The sequence below is a fragment of the Brassica napus genome, chromosome A7 (genome assembly GCF_020379485.1).
Source record: "Brassica napus cultivar Da-Ae chromosome A7, Da-Ae, whole genome shotgun sequence".
NCBI lineage: Eukaryota > Viridiplantae > Streptophyta > Magnoliopsida > Brassicales > Brassicaceae > Brassica > Brassica napus.
In genome coordinates, this window is record NC_063440.1 from 21458245 (window position 1) to 21483885 (window position 25641).

The window sequence follows — 25641 nt, forward strand, 5'->3', positions numbered from 1 at the left end:
GATGCTAATACTCATCATGATATCCAGAATCGTCTTCGATTGAAAAATCAAAGGAACCTAGCTCTGGTACCAACTAATGTAGCGGAAGCTTCTAGGGATAGAATTAGATCCGCTGATTCTAAAAATATCTGGAAACTAGAATTTGTGAATATTCTTTACAGTTCTTAATCAAATTAAAAGCTTTTTAGGATTTGAAAATACTCTTCTCAGTGGTTTATAAAAAATTCTTTAAAAAAACTCATTTATTAATCAAATCATAATTTGAATACAAACTTAAGTCTAAACAGTTATATATAAAATAGCCATAAAATCCTAAAACAATACATGTAATTATCCTAATAATAAATAAAACATTAAATAGTTTTGTTGATTTCAAAGGCCTTCCAAATCATTTTGCACATATATGCAATCAAAGAAGGTATGCTTTTCTGTTCGATCCCTCTAGAAATATCTTGGCATTTTGCATCCTTTGTTACATGTCTCTTTAAATTGCTTCATGTTGCTAACAACCTTTAAATTCATTATCCAAAGAAAATGCTTAAGTTTCAGTGGTACACTTTTCCAACATTTAAGTTTCAATGTTGCATTCCAAATACTTTTTTCATTCCTCCTTCACAATGTATTCTTAAGAAATCTCTCATCCTTATTATAACGTCAGAATTCACCTTACTTCCAAACGTTATTGGATTCGGGATTAAAATAGCACTTTTTCCATTTGTAAATAGAAGAAGATTGGAATCGACTATTTACTAAATACAATATTTTCTAAATTGAAGACGCTTGTGTAATTTGAAGAAATTATTCAAGTGGGTTTTGCTTTTAGGAAACTAGTCATAATTGAAATGTAAAAGTAGAATTTGGTTTTAGCAACAAATTATTTTGTTTTACATAAAACCCTTATAACGAAAAAATAGATATGTATTTTTTGTAAGGTAACTATGTTAAAACGTTTACAGATTTGTAGAGGTCGTTTGCTTATCAAGTCCAAAAACGAGTATTGTTAGCCCAAAAAGTCTACCAGCACACATGGGCGGAGAACGATATACATACATTCCTCTTTCTTCTTTGCACACAAAAAAAGTTTTGTCCCCCTTCACTGTTGGATACTACTCTTTATTCTTATATATTCAGTGGAATCCAGTTCTTTAACCCCACTGAGTCCAAGTTCAGACATATCCTGCTTCGCCATCAAGTTTCTGCATACATCCAACGTTGGTCAATAAACTTTTTCTATAACCTTAAACCCATGATCCCAAGACTTGGAGAGAACTATGATGGTCAAATGGAACTCACTTGGCCACTCGACACTGGAGATATTTTTTCGAGAGATGTCTACATTGCTCAGCTTTGTTAGCTGAAGACTTGAGACAGCCAATATATTCTTTCTTCTCCTGAAAAACAATGGTTCCAGCCGAAAGATAATCAAACATCTAACACCGAGACAAAGAAGAGAGAACCGTTGTTGAGGCAGTGTACCGTATCACATTCGTGTAAGTGATCCGAAGGGAAGATGCCCTTTTCTGGTGGGATAGGTCTCAGTCCTCTGTTTCCTCCAAATGCTCCACCTTCCCACACAAGAAAAGAAATTCATTAGGGACCGGTAACGAGTGAAAAAACCTATTTTCTGAAAATTGATTATGTCTTATGGGACCAATAAGATATAACAGTTTTTTGTGGGTTTTACTAAAAAGGCATTTCAAGTATAAGCAAACTCAACACATTCAATATAAAACCATAGATTATTTTAAAGACTGATCAAATAGATACAATTTAGTGTTGACAGTTACCTAAAACCAGAACTTTGTCCCATTTGAAGCGGACTTAGCCTCACATTACAGAGAAAATCGAAACAAGTAGAAATATAAAGAGGAGGAGAAGAGAAGAAAACGTACCTGTACTCATATTGATACCTGAGATTAGCCTCTCGATCGGTGTTAGTATTCAATTCAGCTTTATGTGAGAGGTTTGACGCTGAAAAGTCAAGAGAAGGAGCTTCAATATCTCCAAAGTTGATTTCTCGGTTGTGTTACTTAGTCCATTTATGGAACACAGTTACTTTCAGTCCAAGTTTTAGAACATATTCAGGTTTCATTCACAAACCAGACAATAATTTGTCTACCTAATTATTAAATTGATCTAAACACCATCTGACCACTTACAAGAAGTAGCATTAAAAATGAACTCGACCTTTCCAAATATTATAATATATCCTTTGGTTGGCGATCGTCAGTTCAGGGTAGGAATTTTTACATACATTATGATTGATAAGCATTGTTAAGAATATCAACTTTTTTTAACAGATAAACCAACATCCAATTAGCTCATCATCTCAGACATTTTTTTTAACACCTAATCTTACATTACACATGAGAAACAAGAAGAGCAAAAAGTTGACTAACATACACAACTACTTCAACAACTTCGGTCAGACATTTTGTCGAACATCTAATCTACATTACGTGTTTGGTATATTCTTTGAAACCAGAAACTAATTAATTACATTCGCCAAAAGTGCATAAGGTGCCCATGAGCAAATGACCCATTAACACTAAACCCATTAGGGTAATGAGTTGTAGCTTATGACCGCAACCAAAGAGTTTGTAATTTGGAAACTCAAATCACTCCTATCACTAATCATCGCGTTGCTGAGGATTTGATATAAACCAAAAGAACCAAACAAATATATAACGGTGATGAAAAGAGAAGCAAAAGTAGATAAACTAGAGGCTGAGATATTGATACTAAAAACATTTGTCCAAGAAAAATGTAGTCATACGATGAACCATGTTTTCAACTGTAACAACAAAAACAAAACAAAAAACTGCAAATACTAAATTCTCAGTTCGACAACAACAAATCATCTTCATTCTTAATCGCTGGTGGCTGATATGAAGGCACTTCCAGGCTGACGGTTAGCCAACGGACCATGGTTCGACAGAAACTGCAACACAAAAAAAAAACACAATAAAAAAATCAGAATCAATTAACCATACAAGTCTTCTCAAGTAGTGAAGAAATCAAACAAAAGACAAACCTTAGCATTGACACCATCCGGAACAACCCTCTTGGACTGTCTCAACCTAGTGTAATCCGCACGGTTGAACTTGGTGAAACCCCTGAAACAATCAAACGTATCACCAATTAACAGAACTGCTCAACCACAAAACAGACTAAAGGGCTTTCGGTTGCCGCAGGGGCAGCAGCGTCAACATTCTGCGTCAACTCTTGTTCGTTTCGTTGACGCAGTGTGTCTGACGCCGCGTACGAATGCCGCGTCCTGCAACTGACACCGATAAAACATGCAGTTGCAATATAATATGTAGCAGCGTCAGCGTCTGCGAAACGAACAACAACTGTCTTCATTGACGCTGCCGCCGCCGCTGACGCCGAAACCTGCGGCAACCAAATGAACAGGACTTAACATACCATTTCCTGCTGACAATGATCTTCTGACGCCCCGGGAACTTAAACTTCGCCCTCCGAAGCGCCTCCTGAGCATGAGCCCCATGGTTATCCTTACACCTCACAGACAAAAGCACCTGCCCAATCGCAACCCTCGCGCAAGTCCCCAAGGCCTTACCAAACGCACCTCTCATACCAGTCTGGAGCCTATCAGCCCCGGCGCACGAGAGCATCTTGTTGATCCTCAGGACATGGAAAGGGTGAACCCTAATCCTCAAATGGAAGGCGTCTTTTCCGGCGGATTTGACCATGTACTTGTTGCAGGCGATACGAGCAGCCTCGAGGGCTTCGCTGGAGACGTTCTCCTTCTCCCAGGAGACGAGGTGGACGCAGAAAGGGAACTCGTCGACTCCTTTCTTCTTCATGCCGACGTCGTAGATGCGGATCTTGGGGTCGGGGACACCGCGGCAGTAGCGGGACTTCGGGTAGGGCTTCCCCTTGATCTGACGGTAGCATCTCGCTGGTCCTAAATAGATTTGATTTGATTCAATCAATGACAGCAAATCAAAATCTCAAACTAACTAATCAGAGCCTAGCGAGTTCATATGAGATACGAATGGTTCGATGAATCGATTTAAGCTAAGTTGGGATTGAGATAAGACTTACTTCGTCCCATGGTGTTGGATTCGTTCGGCGATTGTGTGGTGCAAAACCCTAGAATTTGGAAATGGGACGCGTAATGTTGTTTTTATAGGTGGTCTGAATTTAGTAGTATACGTCACTGCTTAGCTAGGCCCATTGGACTTTTTGATGTCCAGGCCTTAATCTTTGACTTGACTTTCATAGTTTAATGTGTGTACCACACGGTTTTTTTTCGTCTAATGTTTTATTTTAATTTGTGGTCAGAGAAGAAAAACAAAACATTATTTTTTCACAAAATTGTATCAGAATTGTTTTGTTTACCGACTCTGATTATAGATACTCTCTAAGATTTCTCTTTTACCTATTACTATGATTTAATTTGGCTACGCCCGGGTTATTTTCTATGAAAATGTTGAACCAGAATATCATATTAGATTTAGGTGTTGATTGTTTGAACGCAAAAAAGTGTGTTGGTAATCAATATTTTTGTTTGAGATGGAAGGATTGTGTGTTATAATATGTCTGAAAATTTGTGTATATCGAGTTTACGCAAATGTTTAAAAGCCAAAAAAACTGTAAGTAAAGTAGATAAGGGAGGAAGCAGATTAAGTCTTTCGCAGATCAGAAGTTTTTTTGAGGGTCATGAGAAAGAAAAGACCTGAAATTGGATAAGAATAGTTAGTCAGCATAAGTTTAGTTGAATATAGTAGTATTGCTATTTATATTAAAAGTTTTGTACCTGGCTTAGGTGGGGTAAACCTATGTGTAAGTCTCTTCTTTATTGGCTTGTATCATCGCTTGGTCGATATATTTTCGAGATTGTTAATCTGTGAATATAATATTTTATCAGATTTCTGAAAAAGATGAGAGGAAAAAAATAATTTATTTAAAATTACTTGTCTCGGGATGAAGGCCTTTGAATATTTCTTTGTAGACTATATTCTTCACTTTCAGCTGGTGGGGATCTTCAGTTTTGATGATCGTTAATCCTGCTTTGCTTGTGACACGGGAGAGGACCACGTAAAGTTGACCATGAGAGAAGACTGGTTGAGGCAGATATAAGATGACCTCTTTTAAACTCTGGCCTTGGCTTTTGTTGATTGTCATTGCGTAGCACAATCTGATAGAAAATTGCCACCGACGTAATGTGAACGGTAATTTTGTTTCATCATACAAAAACACAATTCTTGGGATCAAGACCTCTTCTCCAATGTGGGATCCAGTGATGATCTCGGCCTTCAGAACGCGTTCACCAACGTGGGTTAGGATCATCCGCGTACCATTGCATAATCCCTTTTTCTGATTTATGTTTCTGAGAAGCATAACTGGGGCACCAACTTTCAGAGTAAGTTTGTGCGAAGGCAAACCCGAGAATTCCAATGAGTTAAGATACTCAATGGAGTATAGTCTATCATTTTGATCTGATGTAGTATCTGATAACTCAAAGCTGTCTGAGCTGTAGTAATCTCTTGATACCCCGTCGGTCCGTGAGATGGTGTAAGCATTGATTTCATCAACGGTTTTGTTACGGGGTGTGAGGATAGCTTTATCGGTGTAGGAAGTCTTGGAATTCATCGGGCTGCTGATTTGTCCATATGCGGCATCAACAACTTCTTTCAATGGGTCAACAAAACTCTGACAAATCAATGATTCATCGATATCTATGAATTGGTCATGGTACCCATCCTCCTCATATTCTTGTTCTGCTTCTAGACGACCTTCCCCGACTCTGAGAAGCCATTCAGAAAACTCTTTCTCATCCTGATTTACTCGCATATTTGTTTTCAAAGAGAACTTCTGGCAGCTATTCCATATATATGAATGGCTTATCGAAGCTAATACAGTATCAGCTCTTCCACCTTGCGGAATGACTGGTAGGATCTGTCTGAAATCACCACCTAACATAACTGTTTTGCCGCCAAAAGGCTGATTCTTTGCGGGTGGATTTTTGATAGACATTATGTCCTTCAACGACTTGTCTAATGCTTCGAAAGCATGTTTGTGTGTCATAGGTGCCTCATCCCAAATTATGAGGTCCGTTTCCTCAATTAGTTCAGAAAGCATTGTACCTGGTTTGATGTTGCAAAGCTTATCTTCGTCGAGCTTCAATGGAATATTGAAGCGAGAATGAGCTGTTCTCCCGTTTGGTAGTAGCAATGCGGCTATTCCCGAAGAAGCAACTGGTAGAACTATCACAATTTGTACTGCTTGTCATGTCTTAGTGTTTCCTCCGCAACATCGTAATCTATTTCTTGGTTTCACAAACTGTTCCCCAATTCCTGGAGCAAAACAGGGTTGATCTTCGGCATATCTTTAATATCGTTTAAGGAGCGATCTTGCATGTGCATCAACTTTTTAACTTCTATCAATGTGTATTGCTCCAGGGTATTATCGTCCAGTTCCAGATTCGCGTGGCCTAAGATCCTTTGCCTCTTGTGAAGTATGTCCTCGCTCATTGATTTCCATGAGTGTTCCCATATTCCTTTAGGGCTTGCGACGAAGCAGTTGTTTAGGAATGTGACGAACAAATCACGAAGCTGGTATGGGCTGGCCGTTCCAGCACCCTCCGACATACTCTCGAGCCATTCAACATCATTGTCCAAAAGGCCTCGTGCGTGGCAAACTGATTTGAAGTCCGGGTATTTCACGTCGTTGTATGTTTTTAGCTCGTCGTAACTTCTAGGACCCTTAATCTTATTAATGAGGACCCTCAGGTAGTATCGATCGCCTGCTGAAGGATGGACAGCTACGACTTGGCCAATAAATTTTGATAAAGAATAATTATTATTGAAATTTTATTATTTTCTGTTTTTTCCTTGTTTGTTCCTAATGTTTCGGTGATAGTTACCGGTTAGAGTGTTTCAAAAAAAAAAGTTACTGGTCAGAAACTTAGTGAAAATGGGTGAAATGTTTTAGTGAAGGTAACTTATTTGTTAGTGATAGTTTTTGTTTCATGAAATCTATAAATGTTTTGGGTTATATTAAAGATAATAATAGCAGAATGTAAAATGATTATAGTGTTCATAAATTAGAAATAAAATACATCTAATTATGAGAGTTAATGGTGTTATTATTCAATTCAAAGAGAAATGAGTAAGAAGCTTTCAAGTTCTGTAGTTTGTAATTTTATAAAAACTATGTGATCTCTTAGGCTACACCTATTTTTTAATTCATAAATTATGTATATTTTTTGGGGGCAACATTATTCTTTATTCATAAATTATGTATGTATATTTATTCAAATTATGGTTTTGGTTTTTTTATTAGATTGTAAAGATTTTTGGTTGGTTTACCGAGATTTTTTAATTTGCGCACAGTATTGTACTTCTCTTTTATAAAGAATTTATCTCTGTCTCTGTTTCCATCATTCTCCTCTACCTCGAAAGGTTCATCTTCTTCCTCCAACGAATACCTTTTTAACTAATGTTCGTTTCTAGTAGGTAACCAAACTAACTAAATCTAATGTCCATGTTTTTCAATGAAGTCACGTCTTTTTTTTCTGACAACCAATGAAGTTTAGCATAATATATAAAAAGGCTCGATGCTGAGAAGAGCGGTTGCATGTAAGATCATATGATTTAAATAACCTTAGCATTTTTATCAAAGACATCCCGATGCATTTTGTAGCGGATACTGGTGCAGCCCAAAACTGAGATTTAGCAATAATTATTATTGGTTTTAGAACGACACACTTTGACCGTTGAGGAAGACCAACCTCAACCTTGTTTCTTTCTACTTATATCAAGGCCAATCTTAGTCTCGGAATCATTTTGACTTCCAACTGTTGCTGCTTCTTGGAGCTTCAATTCAACATATTTCATTAAGGTGCATTATAATAAATTGTCTCAATCACATCGAAACTTTAGACAAAATACACTACATTTACTAAACGATTACTACAACGGCATGATAATGTTGATTCTATAAACCCCCTGAGCAAGTGAAATGATCTTGATTTTCCATACATTTTTTGTTATCTGAATCAAATCAATGTCTTAAGATATGGGATGCCTTACCATTATGGAAGGCAGAAGAAAATGTGGAAGAAGCTTCTAAAGCCTAAGATGAAGCATGTGTGCAACGTCGAAGAGAAATAATGCTCTTTCTCGTTTCCTTTCTTGTTGCCGTAAATTATCCAAGGTACCAAAAAAGGGAAGTTCATAAAATGTTTTATAATTTTCCGGAAGCTATAAACTCAGTTGGTCAAGGAGAGATCACCTTGTGTTGAAATATTGATGTTGATGTGTTTGGTGAAGGAAGTAATATCATGTTTTAGTATATCCTATATGTCTGATGCGTAATCTGGATCTTCAAACAAAGAGGCCACAACTGAATAACCTGCTATAACTGAGAGATAGTGAGTAAGACATGGTGCAATACTACTAAAATATGTTAATAACCAGAACTCAAATTAAGGCTTGCTCTCACTACCTGTTGAGGGATGTACCATTCTAGCTGCAACACCAAAGGGCAAGATTCTTTTGTTTAGTGTGTGGCAAGGAACCACCGACTGGGATATATGACCATCCATGTAGTTTATTCGAGAATTAACAATGACCTTTGACCAACATAACTTTATCATTATTGTTCAACAAAGTCAATCTCAAAAAAAAAATATTTCATTGTATAGATTTACCTCTTTGATAGTCTTTATACCAAGTGTATCTAATCTTAACATGAGCTTCTTTTTTAGCAAATCAAAGGACATGACATCTTTTGAGGCCAGGCATGTCTCCTGCAAGTGAATCACATGAAGTGATTCCAGCTAAACAGAGCCAAACTGTTTGTGATACAATTATTAATAGCAGGGGAGAAGAGACAATAGAGAGAACCTCACAGAATGCTCTTGTCTTAGTCACCGGAATGGCGTACAGAAACTTCGAAGACTCAGCTACTAAGCTTCGAACTTTCTTCTTCGTATAATCTCTGTCCATGAAAACCATGTGCGCTGGCTTAAACCAAAAACTGAGATTTTATCACATTATTAGAAAATTCAGAAGAAAATCAAAAGTTTTACCATGTGGTATGTTCATGCTTTTCGCTCCCTTTACCTTTCGTTGTTGCTATTAAAAGGGAAAAATCTGAAATCAATCTCTAGATTGCAGACAGTACCCAATCAAAACTCTAAAGAGATGAAAGTATAAGAGAAACTTAATTTTAACCTTTTCAAAAGTATCGGATCGAAATTGAACTCGACCGAGTATAGCTTCGCCGGAGACGCTTCTCAGCCACGTAGGTCAGCCGGCGGAAACCTGCTGGAGGATAAGTCTTAACTCTGGAAGGAGTCATCAGCTTATGTATGGAGGTAGTGGAAGACAACACTGATTCATGACGATAATTAATTTTGATCCGTCTGGATTTGAGGCCATGGCTTCGACGGGCACAAAAAAAACTAAAATTGCAAGAGGAGTAAACAACATAGCAGGCTTGTCTACAAAAGGATTCATATAAGAGGAGGAGACATAAAAGGGAGGTGGAAGGATAGCATCGCTCATCAAGATAAGAGTAAAGATCTGGATTGAATTATTGAGAGTAAATCGCAATAACTCCATAAGAAATGGTGATTTGCAGAAACGGCAACGACGATGGTGAAGTGGAAGAGCAGAAAAGGTAATATGATATCGTCAGTATTTGGGCTGATTTAAATTGGCCAGGAAAAATTATTAGAAGCCCATAATGAGTACTCTCGCACAAGTTATATCACGTTAAAGCAGTTATGACATGGCGAATTAAACTTCTATGATTGGCTAATTTTTTTATCCTAGGTGGACAGGTTGAGAGTTGAGTATATCTTCCTTTTAGTATAGGATAGATTTCGTTTTTTGCATCGTTGAGACGGTCGACAGTGTGAGCTCCCATAACTACCTTCGGTCCAGTCTTAGTTTTCTTTTGTTGTTCTCCTTTTGCATGTTTAAAGTTTCTCTGTTTGTTGATCTAGATGGACGTATCATTTTGTCGGAGACGGGTTTGATCGGTGATGGCTTTCTATGATATGGTGGTCATTTGTTCAGGTTTTTTCTTTATCTCTTGATTTTTTTTTCTGGTGGGTTCAAAAGGTTCTTTCTATCTTTATCGGCTTAATAGATTTGCTTTAATTCTATTATGAATTTTGCTTTATCGATATGTTCTTTTGTTGTTCTCCTTTGCATGTGTAAAGTTTCTCTGTTCTTACTTCTTATCGATATGTTCTTGTTAATTCTATTAGTAATATTTTATTTTTTATTTTTAATCAAAGATTTAATTTAATCACAAGTACAATCAGCAAGTTCTGCAAGTCTAATCTTCTGTAAAATTGAATTACATTTGACTTATCAAACGTTATCTTTGCTATATCACTTAAGAAAGTTTTCAATTAATAAAAAGATAGTATGTAACCACAAATATATCTTATGATTTTTTAAAAAAGTGATTAGATTTTTGATCCGTAATTCAAAAATACGAGACTAATTTTAATTCTAAAAAGTAGTGAATCAAAGTTATAAATTTATAATCATTTTGGACTTTATGTATTGCGTTACGGCAGCAAATCTTCTCTTATTACTAAAATTAGGCCTGTTACTAAAACCCACAGGGACTTTAAAACTAAAATGGGCCTGATGGAAGAGAGATCACTAGGGTTTTCAGCCGTACATCCATCTGCTATTGCTTGCTGCAAAAGTCTCACATATATAAAAGATCGCGGCCACTAACATCTATATTAGGTTTTCATCTTTAAATACATTGCATATTTGTTTCTTGCTTAAAGCACTCCTTGCTGTTAATCTTCTCCTCTATCTTCAAACATGGGGTAACGTTTTCCTTTAATAATTCGGTTTTTGTTTTCTGATTTTAATTGAGTTATATAAGCAATGCGTGTTTGTTTCTAGAGATGTATGATATTCGTCGGTTATATAATACCTACGGTAGATGCAAAAGGACAATAGCCAATCTTGAGATAATAGTGTGTTACTATACAACACTCGTAGTAGATGACTGGATATTTGAGGTTTTCTATTCTCTAAACCTGGTGATGATGTCTTCCAGAAAGACAAGGGGTATGGGATCTGCGCGTGTCCAAAAAACGCGGCGAAAGACACAGAGGTGGTCAGACAAGAGCTACAAGAAGTCTCACCTAGGAAATGAATGGAACAAGCCTTTTGCTGGTTCTTCTCATGCAAAAGGAATCGTCCTTGAGTTAATGTAAGCCCTATATAGAAAGGAGATAGTGTTGGCTTCTTTAGTTTTAGTGTGGACATTGGTGTTTGATGAGTGAATTTCTGTTCGATTATGCAGAGGAGTCGAGGCTAAGCAGCCTAACTCTGCCATCCGAAAGTGTGCTAGAATACAGCTTATCAAGAACGGAAAGAAGGTTGTCGCTTTTGTCCCCAACGATGGTTGTTTGAACCTCCTTGAACCAAATGTAAGTTGAATAAAAAAAAAACATTTGTAACAAATGATCAGTTTGTGAAAGGTTGAATCATCTTCTGTGTTATGTTGTTTGCAGGACGAGGTTTTGATCTCTGGATTTGGTCGCAAGGGTCATGCCGTGGGAGATATTCCTGGAGTTAGGAACAAGGTCGTCAAGGTTTCTGGTGTTTCACTCTCGGCTCTCTACAAGGGAAAGAAGGAGAAGCCAAGGTCTTAAACAAAGCTTATTCAAGGTTTTGATGTCATAAGCACATTTCGTTAGTTCAGTTAAAAGAACTCTTGTGTTTTTAAAACTCTATGAGTTTTTGAGTTTACCTTATAATATGTTCATTGGTTTTTCTTGAATCAGTTTTGCCTTCTTAATTAAACATCCAAATAGTATCCACTTTGAATCCTTAAGGACCTTGAATCATATTCATTATATATCTTTTGTAATCACAAAACTGATTAAAATACAATTTAATTGACATCTGAACGAAATGGTGTAAAGAAGAACAATGAGTAAAAAAATTCTATATAAATGGTGTAAAATTTTAAAATGAAATTTACTTGTATAAAACTAAAATATTTATAGTATTTATATAAAACAATTATTTGTTTCTGTCACTTGCTAATTTTATATATGAGTATGTGTGGTATTATTTTAAAATTGCCAACATACCAATTCCCATGCTCGTTGATATATCTTAATTATATACACCATTTCGTTATACGTTCATTTTCTGTATACCCATGCATGGTAAGACCGTATATATACGTAATAATTAAACTACTCTATTGACATAGGCTGACCCAAGATGCAGCTATATGGTATTTACGTATTTTACATATACTTCTATTTATCCTGCATAATGATAATATACGGGTTAATTTGCATCATCATTCATGTATTTATGTATCCACTATAGACAGATAAACATGATCTATATTTTCATTAACTTGTTAACGAAAAACCTTTAGAATAAACTTTGTTTTAGCAAACATTGCTCTCAATATTAATTTGTTGGATAAACTTTTCAGCAGATAACGAAGTATTCTTGGTGCTTTTTTGGGTGCCCGAAACTTCAGAATCTTTGACATATAAATACATTTCCATGAAAGTGAAAATAACTCCAGGGCCTCATGCAGTGTCGCTTGCTACTGAGTAGCAGTTGAATTTTTTTTCTGTTTTATCAGTTCTCTGTTTTCAATCGGGCTCTCACTATGTTTTTAACATTTTTGTCATCGTGATTGCCTGTCAGCCTTAACACTTTGTAACACACAACCTGCCCATTCAAGTAATGCAATTCATATTCTTAGCAAAAAAAAAAGTGAAAATAACCGTTGATGTGAATATTGTGAGTCTTCAAAACCAGACTTGCGTTCTTCTGGCCATATGGTCTATAAAGAGTTTTAAACTTTTGTCTTCCTGTATCTTAGGCTCAAGATTAATTCCTTCTTTAAAATGTTGCAAAATGCTATAAAATGAATAAATAAAACGTATCCCATGCGCTGCTCATAGAAGATCTACTGGCATTGATGGCATCATATCTAAATACATCCCCTCGTCAACACACTTGTAACTAATAACCAAAACAATCACATTTTAAAGAGTGGAATTATATGACTTTCTACTATATATCAACAGTATCTTGGTATAGATACCATCAAAGATCAATAGACCAGTCAATATTGAGCATATCAAGATTTGATCAACCCCGAAAATATATATAGTAGATTAAATAGATATAGAACAAGAATCATTATGCATATGTGCCTCTTTGAGACAATACGTGGTCGAAGGAATCAAACCATGAACAAAGAAAATGGAGTATATCTCATAATTTGGCGTGAGAATTTTTTTATTGATTAACAGTACTTATACATATATAAAACAATTGCTCAAAAACCCTAATCAAGTATTATGTCTCATTAGAAAACTCTTCACACTCAAGAGTGTAGAGAAAAAGTTTCACAAGAAAAATACTAGGCCACAAACTCTAAAAAAAAAGCAATTTTCACAAGAAAAATACACAATCACGTTCGTACGTACTATTACATTAATCAAAAGATGACTGAAAGTGAAACCCCTTCAGAATTTAAAACCAATCAAACAAAAGAAAAAACAAAATAAGAATAAATCTCACAGATATACTGTTTGTGTGTGTTTTATTGTCTAGGAATGATGACTTGTGCTTCCATCTTCTTGATGGCTGTGATGATGATCTCCGTCGCGGTTTTGCTGATTCGCCGTCTCCTGAACCGGCCGGTAAGCAGCGTTCAACGCCGCTAAAACTCCATAATGGTTATGTTCTCCTCCTCCACCTCCACCTCCACCTCCTCCTCCGTAACCAGACGCCAAAGGCTGTCCAGAAAACAAAGCAATGGGAGCTGCAAAATTCATGAGATGCACTCCTGCTCCTCCTCCACCCCCACCACCGTTCGTGTTGTAAACGTCAGCGGAATGATGAGGATTGATATTAAAAGCCCATAGATTCTGCGTATTATCACCACTGCTCCAAAACGGCGCCGTAGCAGGAGTCTGACTCGTAGGTAAAGATCCAGCCGTTGATTGTACTAAATAGTTACCCATTTGGCTGTGATCTAAGAGCTGCGAAGAAGAAGAAGAATGTGACTCGTTCTTCGGACGCACTTGATGATGATGAGCCATCGTAGGCGAATGGAAGTAATAGCTGCTCGGAGTTGTACGAAGGTGAGCAGCAGAGAGAGAAGATCTTGAGCTACGAAGTGAGATATTAAGAGAAGTGAAGTTAGCCGGTATGGTTCCAGTCCCTGTAGCGGCTATAACCGCCGGTTCAGCTTGCTGTAGAAGCCACTCGATGGTCTCGCCGTCGGATTTATGACCTAGCTCACGTGTGAGCTGAAAGACACGTGCGGCGCACATGGCCGGCATACGGATCCTACGGCCTCGGCCTTCTACTTTGGTGTGTCTGTCCTTTGTTGAGGTTCGCTTAGGAGGTGGTTTCTTGGAGAGAGCGTTAGGGTCGGAGTTAAGTTCGGAAGAAGAAGCTGATGGGATGATGGCTAAGGAAGTGGAAGAGGAGGAAGAAGAGTCAAGAAGCTGGAGAGGGAAGTTTGGTCTGTGATGATTCTGGTTATGATCCGGATCCATTGATGATGATCGAAGATGGGTTGTGGTGGGGAAAGTGGGACTACTGTCTCTGTTATATCTTTATGTGAGCCATAGTTTCTCTATCTATCTTCTTTGTTTTTGTTGCTAGAGAGAGAGAGATAGGTTATGGTCCTTAAGGACATGAAACTCCTTTCAGATGGGAAGCTTAGCTGTGTCTGTGTCTGAGAGAGAAGGTTAAAGCAATGAATATGAACATGGACTTTGTTTTCTTCTTTGCTTTATATCTTTGTGTTCTTATATTTGGAGTTTTATTTACATTATAAAATATTCCCTGTGAGAATTTTTCGTTATTTATGGAAATAAAAGATGGGATTCGTATTTTTCATTCTGTACAGTTATTCGAATAATAAGGTTTTTATTTTACAGTGATCGAGATGAATGAAATAAAAGTAATTCGTATTTATTGCATTTGATATATAGATTTCATAATAATAGAACCCTACTTGAACACTCTATTTTTGTTCTTTTTTTTTTTTTGTAAACTGCTTTCACTCTATTTTTGTTCTTTCCAATAAATAAAAATGCTACGTCAGTTTTTGTCGTTGCTGTTAACTTTCAATCGATCGCGAAATTAATTCCACAGCTAGCAATATTTTTTGCGATTCAGAACAAAGAACTCAGAAGTTAACATAGACGATATTTTGTACGTACGTGTCAACAGAAAATAATAAATAGATGGAATTATTATTGACAGTGATTAATCCATGGCTCTATGGTAAATCACGAGATCCACATGATTGAATCCAACTGCTTTTTTTTATGAAACATATAGTTTTTATTTTCTTATGTATGCGTCTCTCGAGTGACTTTCGAGTTTATTATCTACAAAACCATATAGTTATATTCAAAACTAAAACCAAATATAGAGCTATTAATCTATTATAATATATAAGCAATTTTGCGTTGCTTCTGCTTTGTTTCCACCATTGGTTTTATCTCGCTGACATACAATTGTCGTTAAAAGGTGTAGCAGTATATTTAGAAAATTATTTTAGTGAAATTTTATAAGTAGTGGCGAAGAAGATTCCTTTCTTATGTGATGATTATTCAACATATAGACAGTTCATAACTTCATATGTATACTATACTGGCCTTTTGTTTACATAAAATCTCCATGGGAGTTTAGATTACCCTTTAAATTTAGTTTTTGAAAAAGTGGACAACTAGATTATGTTATGATATTAATTAGTACTGTACAATTTTTTTTATTTTGTAATTGAGTTAATTAATGAGTTTTTTTCTTTGCTAAAACAGTTAATGAGTTACATCAGCTAATTAGTTAAATCAAAGAAAATATATCACTTAGAAATCACAGTATTAGACTAGTCAACATTTATTTCATTGTAACATTTTTAACAACCACTTTTCGACCGCAAACATTCTAGTAAGCTCATGATCGACTCTAAACTATTAAAGTCGGGTATATTTAACACATTTTATCCTTCAAACGGTATTAAGGTCGGACTAGTCAATCTGCCACTCTTATTTGCATATTAAATATATTAACATGTGATGATATAAATGTAAGGATGACAAGATTAGTTTAATAGTCTCGTGGGACATTTCAGAATGATCAGGGTTTAGGTTTTATAGTAAATCAATCAATCTGTAAAATACTTTTAGGTAGTAAAATAAAAATAGTAAGAAGAAGATATGAGAGAAAATAAGGAAATAAATAGGAGATAGACAGTGGGGTTGAAACAGACTCCACGTGCGTGTCCTCTGCATCATTCACTCTCTAAAGACAGTGACCATAGCTTCATTGGATCCCACATCTAGTCAAGTCAAATTATTAATCTTTCTCAAAATTTCATTAATTTCTGCTTTTTTTTTTGAAAAATATTTCTGCTTTTTTTTCATCTTTTGATTGAATATATTTTACCATCAATCACGAACCCTATTTCAAAACATTACCGTCGCGTAACAAAAACGGTCTAAAGAATTGCTAGCATTTTTTACTCTCAGTTTGCAAAATTGTATAAATACACTTGTTTAAAAGAAATTGTTCTAAAATATCATAATTTAGCTATCAATATTCAAAAAAACTTTGTATCCAAAATATTTTAACATTTAAGTTAGAAAATTGTTAATTACTTTTATGATTTAGTATTTAAGGGATGAAATTGAATTTATAAGATTATTAAACATTTATAAATGATTTTTAGTCAATTTAGTCATTTTTACAAAAATTAGTGATATTTACGAAAATAATTATTTTTAAAGGTAAATTTTAAAAGTATTATTGAATTTATGGTAAAATTAGAATTCTCCCTAATTTTATTTCATTAGTTATAAAACAAATCTGAATTTGATGTGTTAGTGTCGAATGAATATAACACGTATCATTGTTCATTGTTTAAAATGTTACAGTTCTGTTAGTTTCTCAATTGATGTATACTTGAAATTTAAGATTTTCTTTTGACAAAAATTTATAATTTTTAGGTAGTAAAAATACAAAGAAAATATAAAAAGCATGTTTTGAAATATTTTTTCTAAAACACATTAATCTTTCGGATACGGTTTTTGTTAAACAAATTCTAATTAAACATAAGATGGTAAATTAATAGAAGGAAAATACATTTATTTTCCAAGTAATAATTCGAAGATATAAATAAATTAAATACTTAGCGATTTTCACCGATAATTCACAGGATTTTCATAAAAAATAGTTTTACTTGGCCTTATTTCCAGTTTCCAACTCATTCGCGTATACAGAAGGTATACACTTGAGTATATAATGCACAATGGAAAAAGAAGATAAGAAATAAAAAACAAATATTTGTGTATTAAAATGAAAATAATTAAAAGAAAAAGTGGGCTCCCATCCACATTCACCAGCAATGATTGTCTCACTGCCTTTGCAGAGCCACTTCTGCCTCTTTCCTCTTTCCTCTTTCTTTTTCTTTATTTTATTTTCTCTGCCTCACTTTAGATTTTCTTTATATTTACCCCAGAACTTTTATTTTTGCTTTCTCATAGCCCCTTCCACTTTCCCTCCTACATAACATATAAGTATAACACTACATATTTCAAGTCCAATGAGATAGGTAAACATGATAATTTACGGATGATGAATCCAACGTATGATACTGGTTTCAGATTTCCAATAATATGTCGTTGATGTTGTTAAACGAATAGTCTTAAACTTAAAAACTTATTCAATTAAGTATAAAATTGTGAATCGAAAATCCAGACTTTTCTGACAAAAACATTAAATATATTTAAGAGAACGACTAATCATACAATTATGCAATTAACAGTTAAAACGAATAGTCTTAAACTAAAAACCATCATGCAATTAACTTCAAAAGAAAAGAAAAGATTTGTTGTTGGCGAAATCACAACAAAATTTGTCTCCCCAAAATCCTTTTCTTTGTAACTAACCTTAGTTCCTACCATGGCCGTCGTTTTCTCTCCTGTTCTCCTTTTGCCTTTTTCCTCTGCCACTCTCTTTAGTCGTTCAACTTTTCAAAAATATAATTAGTTCTTATAACAAATATATAAAAAGCAAATATTATGTTTGACACAATCAATGCATTATTAATAGTTATAATTGCAATATTACAACTACTTGGTTTCGTCTAGTCTTCGGAGATCATCCACAAACTTTTATATTTCAATGTGTAATCCCTTATTGTTGATGCTTGCTATTTATTGGGACGTGGAGGATAACCATGTGATCCAATGTAGCAGACTCTTCATCATCTAAGTTCCAAATCAAAGCTTACTAATTTTAGGTGACTACGTACCATGGTTGATTAGTATTTTAAATGAGTAACAGTTTTGTATTGGTCATATATGGTTAAAGATGGTTCTTAATGCTTGTTATCTAAATCTTCATTTTGTATAATAGTTCATTCTTATTTTAGATTTGCTCAACCATTTAGTGATCTTGCATAATTAGGCGCTGATATCTAAAGATGTGAATCATGTGATATTATTTATACAAGGCATACTTTACCGTGCATTAGGGATAAACAAATGAACAATACGACGGTGTATAGGGATTGTAAATTATGTTGTGAACATATAAGCATGAACATATCATGGCAGCTTTGTTTGCAAGGGATCACTCGCTAGTATTTGACTAGTTTGAGATATGAAAGAAAATGAACGTATGAGGCATGAATATTATTGATGGTGTACCAATAAGATGAAGACGAGTGGTGTCATTGTGTCTTAAAGTGAAATTAATTCGAGGAAGAAAGCAATGAATGATACCAGCTTTGCCAGCATTTGTGTCTTTTAACTTCCAAATATATACATATCATGGAAGCTTTGTTTGCAAGGGATCACTCGCTATTATTTGACTAGTTTGAATATGAAAGAAAGTTTCATGCGATTTGTAATATCTTCAGCAAATGATTGACACACAAAAAAAGATAGAGACTCTTCCAATTCGAAAAGGTGGCTTTTTCTTTGCTAATGATCATCACCTTAATAATTTATATTTCACTAGCTAGAGATGATATTTTAAATTTTATGTGCCATTTAAAGTTAAATCATTAAGTAAATTTCATAAACTTAAAATGTCGGTGTCCTATATAAAAATATTAGGATGTTCTGTTCAAACTCCCATGCTTAAACCTATCTAATTGTGTCAATTTTCAGAATAATTTGATGTTATTACGTAGAGACTGATGTGGTGTAAATATTGGTGGGAAATGAGATTGGAGCAATTTAGTTATGGTGCTACAAATAATTGCGAAGAAAAAGAAAAAAAATGAGAGGAAAAAACAACATAAAAGTTGTCCTCTCATGAACTGTCACTACGGCTTGCGACATAATCACGTTGCATCCGGAACCCTAGCATTCATCATTCATTGTTTGTGTGTTTGGACCCTATCTATCTAATATCTATACTTATACATTATTCATGTCTAACACCTTTACATGTATACCCCTCTCTTCGTAGCTCTGTCTCTACTCTTGTTTTATTCTACAACTGTCAATCTTCTATTAAAGCTTATGTGTAAATTTCAATTTCGCTTGGAACTATAGCTTATTTAGTATAACATTAATTTTCTTGATAGTTTGTTTAGTATTATATTTTAAAGTTTTTGTTTCTGATATAAATTGTTGGCTCTACCGGTACCATCAAAATAAAAGTTAAAAAAAAAAAACAATGTGTGAATATGCATTAGTTCTATTATCTATACAGCTACATTAATATCACACATGACATGATACATAACCTTATATCATTTTAGATGTGTAACTTTATACAAGCACATGATGAGCTTGTACGATATTGCATACAGCATGCATACGTACATGTAAAAGATTCCAAAAGCAAGAGTGATGCGTATGTTTGTATATATATAAACACTGTACCTCATCTGACACCATGACCGTCTGATACCGATGCCTCACCTTCTCTTCTATAATTCCTACAGTTATTTTTTGTTACTGAAGAATTATGGACCTTCGGTCCTTGTCTTTTTGGACTAACAATCGAAACAGATAAATCAATCCACTAACGCATCTGATAGGACTCAAACATAGGACCTGGTCATCCCTTAAGAGCTTCTCAGGGTCAATCGGTAGAGCAACCGACACGGCCTTGACTTTTTTAGTTTTTTTTTTCCATCTCATTTCGAGTAAAATATATTGACTGGAATGTTGGGCATTATTAAGGTTAATTTTATATAATCTATTACTGACTCTTTATCTGTATCAGATCTATATTGACTGGTATATATGATCTCGTACTATCTTTCCTAATACATGATAAAACAAAACAATGACTATTATTTTAACATTGGTATGGTATATATGTCTTCTGCTTTATAAGTTTTCGACAGGTTTAGTTTACTTTATAATTGTGACGTGCTTACTTTCCAGGGAAGTCGTTATTGTTAAGTAGTACTAATAACAACTCATTCCAAGTTTCAGAGGAAAAAAATAAGAACTCACTCAAACTGAAGTTTACAAATACAGATACACGTATATTTATGCGTATATCTGACACGATGAGCATTAACTCACTCTACTTGCTTCTTTTCATACAAATATATGAAAAAACAACAAAGATATTTACGTGATTTTTTTTGGTTAAAATCGCTGCAATCTTGTTTATTTAAGTATATATGAAAATAGGAAATATCACATCATGTTTCTTAAGTTATATCGTAGTCCTTTTCGACCTAAAATATCCTTCACTGAAACTTAGCAATCTGTTACAAAACTTTATTCCAAAACGAACCAAGGTCGGCCTCTTGAGTCTTGACGTTAATGTGGTTACTGCTATATAGTGCCGTTGCTTAATTTTTATTCAAACGGCAAACTAATACTTTTTATAGTTTTGATCCAAATGAAAGGACGTTATATTGAGTTGATCTAAGAAATAAACTTAAAAGATTTCAGTAAATTTAGGGTAAGAAAAAACTATATCAATATTTAAGGTTGTCTAACTTTTCTTCTTGTGGTAATTACCCTTTTGCTCGGTTGAATAAAAAATAAATAAATATATATATATATATATATATATATATATATATATATATACACACACGGAATTGAAGGGGACAAGAGCTGCCAAGGGTACGTTTTCTTCATTGTGTTTACATGACTAAAGTAAAATGTAAAAAATATTTTTTTTAACAAATTAAAGTTAAGTTTCATATTTCGTCAATACCCCTCGGGAAAATATTGTAGAGAATTACAAGAAATACCACGAAATGATTTTGATGAATCCCCAAGTTTCTATCAGTCGTTATCTCTCTCCATCTCTCTTTCATCTCCAAGCAATAGGCCTGGGAATTTGGCCTTCAGGTCAGGTTCGGATGGTTTTTGTTTTTTTGGCTGTTTTGGATACTAAACATTTAAATTTAATTAGGTAAGCTTTGGGTTCAGGTTTGAGCCAGTTATTTTTGGATTCGGATAACTTCAGATCTATAACAAAATAATCTGTAGCTTTTGAGTTCATAGTGGATCTAGGTCGGTTCGAGTATCCAAGACCGGAAAAAAGTTAAAATATCTGAACTCCAACAATTTTTTTCTGAATTCGTCAAAATTATTTGAAATTTTACAAAATAAACTATTATTTATTAAAGTAAACATCTTAAACTATAAACTAGACATTTAAAGTTTTATACTACTTGAGAATGTTATAAAATAATATAAAGATTGCAAACAAAAAATACATTACAGTTCAATCATAAAATAAAAATATGTAAAATAAAACACATGAAGTTATAGTTTTGGATATTTTTATTTTTGAGTCGAATATGAATCGTTCTTATTAGATCAAGTCTATTCGGATCGGTTCTTTTCATAATCGAGTTATTCGACTCGGTTTGATTATTTCGAGTAGAGAAATTTTGAACTCAGCTAGATATTTATTAACTTTTTGTTCGATTTTAGATCTGATATTTTTGGGTCGGTTGTGATTAGAATTTTCAGGTCTAGGTAAAATGCCGACGCCTACTCAAGCGTAACGTATTTTTTACTTATTTAGTTTTATAAAAATTGGTGGTCACACACACCACTTAGATGCCTATCAACAATATCCGTGTCGGCAAATCCTTTTCCCCCCTCGACGTCAACGTGTATCTCCATAAAAACACATAATGTAACCATATATATATAAGGTTGTGTAAGTTGAAATATAGTGCTAATAGATACGGCTTTTTGGTACGTATTATCAAAAATCTGAAATGTACGAGAGACAAGTTTAGTGGAAACGGGAAAAGAGGTCCATGGTGGATTTGGCGGAGAGCTAGGCTGACAATGCCACGTCTCTCTCCGACGTCCGTATTCTCGTTTCGCAAACTCTATTAGGGCTAATGTCATCCTCATTTAGAGCATTCTCCACTTCTTTTGTGAGAGAAGTCATTCGGACAAGTTCTGTAGAATGCGTGCCAATAAACGTACGTAATATTTTATGATATAACAAAAAAAAGTATATGTTGATGTATGAAGGGTGTGTGGGTTTAGTGGGCTCTCCAAATGTAAGAGATTCATAAGTTCAGTAAGTCTATGTCAAGAAACGATCGAGTCTCACTATCTACGAAAATTAGTTGGTTGCACATTTGTCTGTTTATTAAGCTTTTGTATTTTGGTTCGCTGTTACTTATCTTGGCGAATAAGGATAGGACTACATTTCATTTCAACCCAAAGATTGTTTAAGAAAAAAATCCATACGTGATATGATGTAGTATTGGATAATCATGGTATAGTTTTTGTTCTTATAGATTAGTGACTAGAATAGAGCCTCGTGATCTACTTCTTGATTCATCATTAGTTCGACTCCAATTTGTTCGACAAGACGTCACTTGATTAGTAGAGAACTGAAACCAAAACAAAAGGCTTTTTCCTATAAGGGGCGTGATGGAACTTAATACAAGATTCTTCGACTGAATTATATCTAATTCTGTCTTTTTTTTTGTAATAATAATTGGACTTATTTATTCAGTGGATAATTTATGGATTTGGAAAAACTCATCAATAAAGAATAATTTTTTGGGCTTAAAAAACTGCAGGAGGCCGCGCTTTTCACCTTTACACAAGAAACTAAATCATCTATTTGGTCAATGGAAAATATGTTTCACTATTCAATATATCATCAGTCTTTTGGGATGGACGGTAAACGTCTAACTTCAACGGTTTAAGACCCGACATCATGACTTACTTTCTTGACTGAACATACAGAGTAAACTACTTTACAAAGAAGATTTCAGTTTTCAATATTGTTCACTGTTGACAGGCACAAAACAGGACATCTGATTCATTAGACAAAACTACATGTAATTTTCATCGAGATTTATGTTTTGTTAATTATTTTATTCCGGTATTAATTCTGAGACCACCTATTAGAATAGTCTTTTGATATAAAAAAAATGAATTATAACCATTTCCAGTTATTTTCTTTATTCATCAAGTCGGCTTTCTGTTTCTGTATAAACTCTCAAAAGTAATTCGTAAAAGGAAGAACTATAAACTCAAACCGCTTGAGAAGCCAAGCTATCCAAACGCAACACAAATTAATGAACTTCAACATTAAGAAACCACATAACACCAGTTGGAAGATTTGCACTGTTTCGTTTTGCTGATGAAGCATGGACTCAAGCAGAGGAACCGAAAAGACTCCAGTCATTGACTCTGAACGTAGAGACTGCATGTTTAATGACATCACACATCGGCAAAACTCCAGATTGTGAAGCTGGCACAGCTAAACCAGATCCCACAGCATTCGCACTTTCGCTCAGCGGGCTGCACACAAAATACAAACACACATGAGACCAAAGACAACATGGAACAACAATAACAACAACACGTCTGTGGGGACTCACTTGATGAGAATAGGTTCATACGCAGTCACTAAGACATCTGTTTCAACTCCCTTGAGACGAAGATTCGCCACATATACCTGCCAGAAGAGATCATCACATTAATTAGACCAGTTGAAGAAGATGAACCACATTTAAAGGACAGCACAAGGAGAAACTTAATTACCCTCACTAAGTTTTGTGCTTCTCTTCCCTGTCTTCCTTTAGATATAGCCTGTAATTATTCTTTGTTAAAAAAAGAAAAAAAAAAGGAAATAAAAGGGGAAGCATCAAGTGAATGAATGAATCTTACCATCTCTCCAACAGCAGATGTGACAACGGCAGGGATGTTTCTGAAGGACAGTCCAGGAGCTTCAATGACTTGTGATTGGTCAATCAACTGAAATTACATTACTTACTACTATTGTTTTGTATCACATAATCAAAGACATACAAGATAATTGTTTCTAGTTCGACTAGTTTTAGAAACTGAACTGAGAAATAACAAAATACGCTCTAGCTAGTTATACGACTTTGCGAAATTAAAAGTATGGCAATGAAACACAAGCCTCAACTATTCTTATTATTACTGAAAAGGCTCAAACATTCTATAAATATATTCCAAAGTCTAAGTAGTTCAAGTGGGTTACCTTGAATGCTTCTGCGTCTTGCTCGCGAGCAAGATCCTGAAGAAACCAAGAAGCACTGCCGTTGTCCCCAACGTCGCTCTTGAAATCTAAAAGCTCGAATATCAAACTCTCATCTCTTGAAGGATCCACAAACACTTCCTGCCAAACCAAATAAATTAAGATTAGAGATTCTGTCTATACAAAAATCTTTATAACAACAACATTATGTCTGGTAAAGAAAGAGTGCAATAACCTGATGATCTGGAACTTGTCTGATATTACTCGCATCCTGAAGAAATCATGAAACAATAGAAGATTGATTATTATCAAAAAAAAAAAAAAAAGAGAGAGAACATGATTGATGATGAGACACAGACCTGGAATCTTTGAGGGAAGGCGCTGGTAATAGCGCCGCCAAACAAAGGCCTCTCCAGACACAACTCACTACTAGACATGTTCTGTTCGGCCTACAGTTTTTTTTTTTTAAAATTACTCAGAACAGAGCTAACCGAAAACTACAAATATGACAAAACTATAGGTAACCAGTAAACTCATTAAAAGAAAGAGAAGATTAGGGGACAAAAGCTATTTACCGATTGATTAATCTGGCGAGTATAGAGGAACCAACTGGTTGATCGAAGTTGTAGGAATCAGAAGAAAGTTTAAATAACTTGTATATATATAGGTGAGTTAATCGAGCGAAGCTTCACTTTCACGCAGAGGGGGGGCGTCATTACAACGCCAAGTCAAACATAACCAATAACAAGAAAAAGAATCCGGTTCTTCGATTTGGTTTCGGTCGAACTGAATGCAATTCCGGTTCTCTATTGGTTTGTGCAAAAGGGATACCGGATTGGAACCGAGCTATGAATTCGATGTCATAATCTTTTAGGTTCGATTCGTTTTTTCGGTTCTTCGGTTTTGAATTGAATTGACCGAAAAAAACGAATCGAACCAGAATTGAATTGAATTGACCGAAAAAATGAATTCCGGTTCTCAAGTGAATCTCTAGCTTGGATTTATATATCTTGATTAGATGTCATAATCATTTAGGTTTAGATCAAATTTGCCTAACCATCTAGTTTATGGGTCACATGAACAGATCTTAGAAAGTTTTAGTCTTTATGGTGTACATATTCTTCTAGTGTTTGAGAAAAAC

General features: G+C 34.8%; 6 protein-coding genes and 1 long non-coding RNA gene across 8 annotated transcripts; 1 reads left to right on the plus strand and 6 right to left on the minus strand.

Moving 5' to 3' along the window:
* Nucleotides 1-471: 471 nt before the first annotated feature.
* LOC106357080 (cytochrome c oxidase assembly protein COX19) lies at nucleotides 472-2579 on the minus strand. The gene is made up of 4 exons (XM_013796765.3): nucleotides 1893-2579; nucleotides 1477-1565; nucleotides 1294-1391; nucleotides 472-1196 (listed from the first exon to the last, which is right to left on the minus strand). The coding sequence occupies exons 1-4, from the start codon at nucleotides 1900-1902 to the stop codon at nucleotides 1094-1096; spliced, it is 300 nt and encodes a 99-aa protein (XP_013652219.1). The 5' UTR covers nucleotides 1903-2579; the 3' UTR covers nucleotides 472-1093.
* Nucleotides 2580-2712: 133 nt separating this feature from the next.
* Nucleotides 2713-4213, minus strand: LOC106353823 (60S ribosomal protein L10-3). Its single transcript, XM_048735884.1, has 4 exons — nucleotides 4069-4213; nucleotides 3427-3928; nucleotides 3035-3116; nucleotides 2713-2941 (listed from the first exon to the last, which is right to left on the minus strand). The coding sequence occupies exons 1-4, from the start codon at nucleotides 4076-4078 to the stop codon at nucleotides 2870-2872; spliced, it is 666 nt and encodes a 221-aa protein (XP_048591841.1). The 5' UTR covers nucleotides 4079-4213; the 3' UTR covers nucleotides 2713-2869.
* Nucleotides 4214-4649: 436 nt separating this feature from the next.
* Nucleotides 4650-6617, minus strand: LOC106355870 (ATP-dependent DNA helicase pif1-like). The gene is made up of 3 exons (XM_048735590.1): nucleotides 6311-6617; nucleotides 4941-6206; nucleotides 4650-4702 (listed from the first exon to the last, which is right to left on the minus strand). The coding sequence occupies exons 1-3, from the start codon at nucleotides 6615-6617 to the stop codon at nucleotides 4650-4652; spliced, it is 1626 nt and encodes a 541-aa protein (XP_048591547.1).
* Nucleotides 6618-8229: 1612 nt separating this feature from the next.
* On the minus strand, nucleotides 8230-10150 carry LOC125576268. The gene is made up of 3 exons (XR_007314696.1): nucleotides 8681-10150; nucleotides 8476-8602; nucleotides 8230-8391 (listed from the first exon to the last, which is right to left on the minus strand). It is a non-coding gene; the product is annotated as an uncharacterized LOC125576268 (long non-coding RNA).
* A 547-nt stretch (nucleotides 10151-10697) lies between these two features.
* On the plus strand, nucleotides 10698-11796 carry LOC106355871 (40S ribosomal protein S23-like). Its single transcript, XM_013795746.3, has 4 exons — nucleotides 10698-10831; nucleotides 11068-11223; nucleotides 11317-11443; nucleotides 11528-11796. The coding sequence occupies exons 1-4, from the start codon at nucleotides 10827-10829 to the stop codon at nucleotides 11666-11668; spliced, it is 429 nt and encodes a 142-aa protein (XP_013651200.2). The 5' UTR covers nucleotides 10698-10826; the 3' UTR covers nucleotides 11669-11796.
* Nucleotides 11797-13431: 1635 nt separating this feature from the next.
* Nucleotides 13432-14790, minus strand: LOC106353824 (transcription factor TCP15-like). Its single transcript, XM_013793628.3, has one exon. The coding sequence runs from the start codon at nucleotides 14561-14563 to the stop codon at nucleotides 13607-13609; it is 957 nt and encodes a 318-aa protein (XP_013649082.2). The 5' UTR covers nucleotides 14564-14790; the 3' UTR covers nucleotides 13432-13606.
* Nucleotides 14791-23416: 8626 nt separating this feature from the next.
* LOC106357083 (ran guanine nucleotide release factor) lies at nucleotides 23417-25211 on the minus strand. Of its 2 annotated transcripts, none has more exons than XM_013796769.3 (8): nucleotides 25076-25211; nucleotides 24860-24949; nucleotides 24736-24771; nucleotides 24504-24641; nucleotides 24167-24253; nucleotides 24041-24088; nucleotides 23878-23954; nucleotides 23417-23797 (listed from the first exon to the last, which is right to left on the minus strand). In XM_013796769.3, the coding sequence occupies exons 2-8, from the start codon at nucleotides 24935-24937 to the stop codon at nucleotides 23650-23652; spliced, it is 612 nt and encodes a 203-aa protein (XP_013652223.2). In that variant the 5' UTR covers nucleotides 24938-24949; nucleotides 25076-25211; the 3' UTR covers nucleotides 23417-23649. The 2 variants fall into 2 exon arrangements, with proteins under 2 accessions (XP_013652223.2, XP_048591842.1); XM_048735885.1 differs by having other exon boundaries at nucleotides 24860-24940; nucleotides 25076-25127.
* Between the last annotated feature and the right edge of the window lie 430 nt (nucleotides 25212-25641).

Coding starts and splice junctions, on each gene's coding strand:
- LOC106357080 (XM_013796765.3), bottom strand. Junction 1,392..1,476: donor ACTTACACGAATGTGATACG/GTACACTGCCTC, acceptor ATTGTTTTTCAG/GAGAAGAAAGAATATATTGG. Junction 1,197..1,293: donor CTCCAGTGTCGAGTGGCCAA/GTGAGTTCCATT, acceptor GGATGTATGCAG/AAACTTGATGGCGAAGCAGG.
- LOC106357083 (XM_013796769.3), bottom strand. CDS start 24,937: ATGTCTAGTAGTGAGTTGTGTCTGGAGAGGCCTTTGTTTGGCGGCGCT. Junction 24,772..24,859: donor CCTTCCCTCAAAGATTCCAG/GTCTGTGTCTCA, acceptor TGATTTCTTCAG/GATGCGAGTAATATCAGACA. Junction 24,089..24,166: donor CATCTGCTGTTGGAGAGATG/GTAAGATTCATT, acceptor GAATAATTACAG/GCTATATCTAAAGGAAGACA.
- LOC106353824 (XM_013793628.3), bottom strand. CDS start 14,563: ATGGATCCGGATCATAACCAGAATCATCACAGACCAAACTTCCCTCTC.
- LOC106353823 (XM_048735884.1), bottom strand. Junction 3,117..3,426: donor ATCATTGTCAGCAGGAAATG/GTATGTTAAGTC, acceptor TGATTGTTTCAG/GGGTTTCACCAAGTTCAACC. Junction 2,942..3,034: donor CGGATGGTGTCAATGCTAAG/GTTTGTCTTTTG, acceptor TTTGTGTTGCAG/TTTCTGTCGAACCATGGTCC.
- LOC106355870 (XM_048735590.1), bottom strand. CDS start 6,617: ATGTCGGAGGGTGCTGGAACGGCCAGCCCATACCAGCTTCGTGATTTG. Junction 6,207..6,310: donor GCTCCAGGAATTGGGGAACA/GTTTGTGAAACC, acceptor CTTCGGGAATAG/CCGCATTGCTACTACCAAAC. Junction 4,703..4,940: donor AGGCCTTCATCCCGAGACAA/GTAATTTTAAAT, acceptor ATCCAATTTCAG/GTCTTTTCTTTCTCATGACC.
- LOC106355871 (XM_013795746.3), top strand. Junction 11,224..11,316: donor GGAATCGTCCTTGAGTTAAT/GTAAGCCCTATA, acceptor TCGATTATGCAG/AGGAGTCGAGGCTAAGCAGC. Junction 11,444..11,527: donor TGAACCTCCTTGAACCAAAT/GTAAGTTGAATA, acceptor TGTTGTTTGCAG/GACGAGGTTTTGATCTCTGG.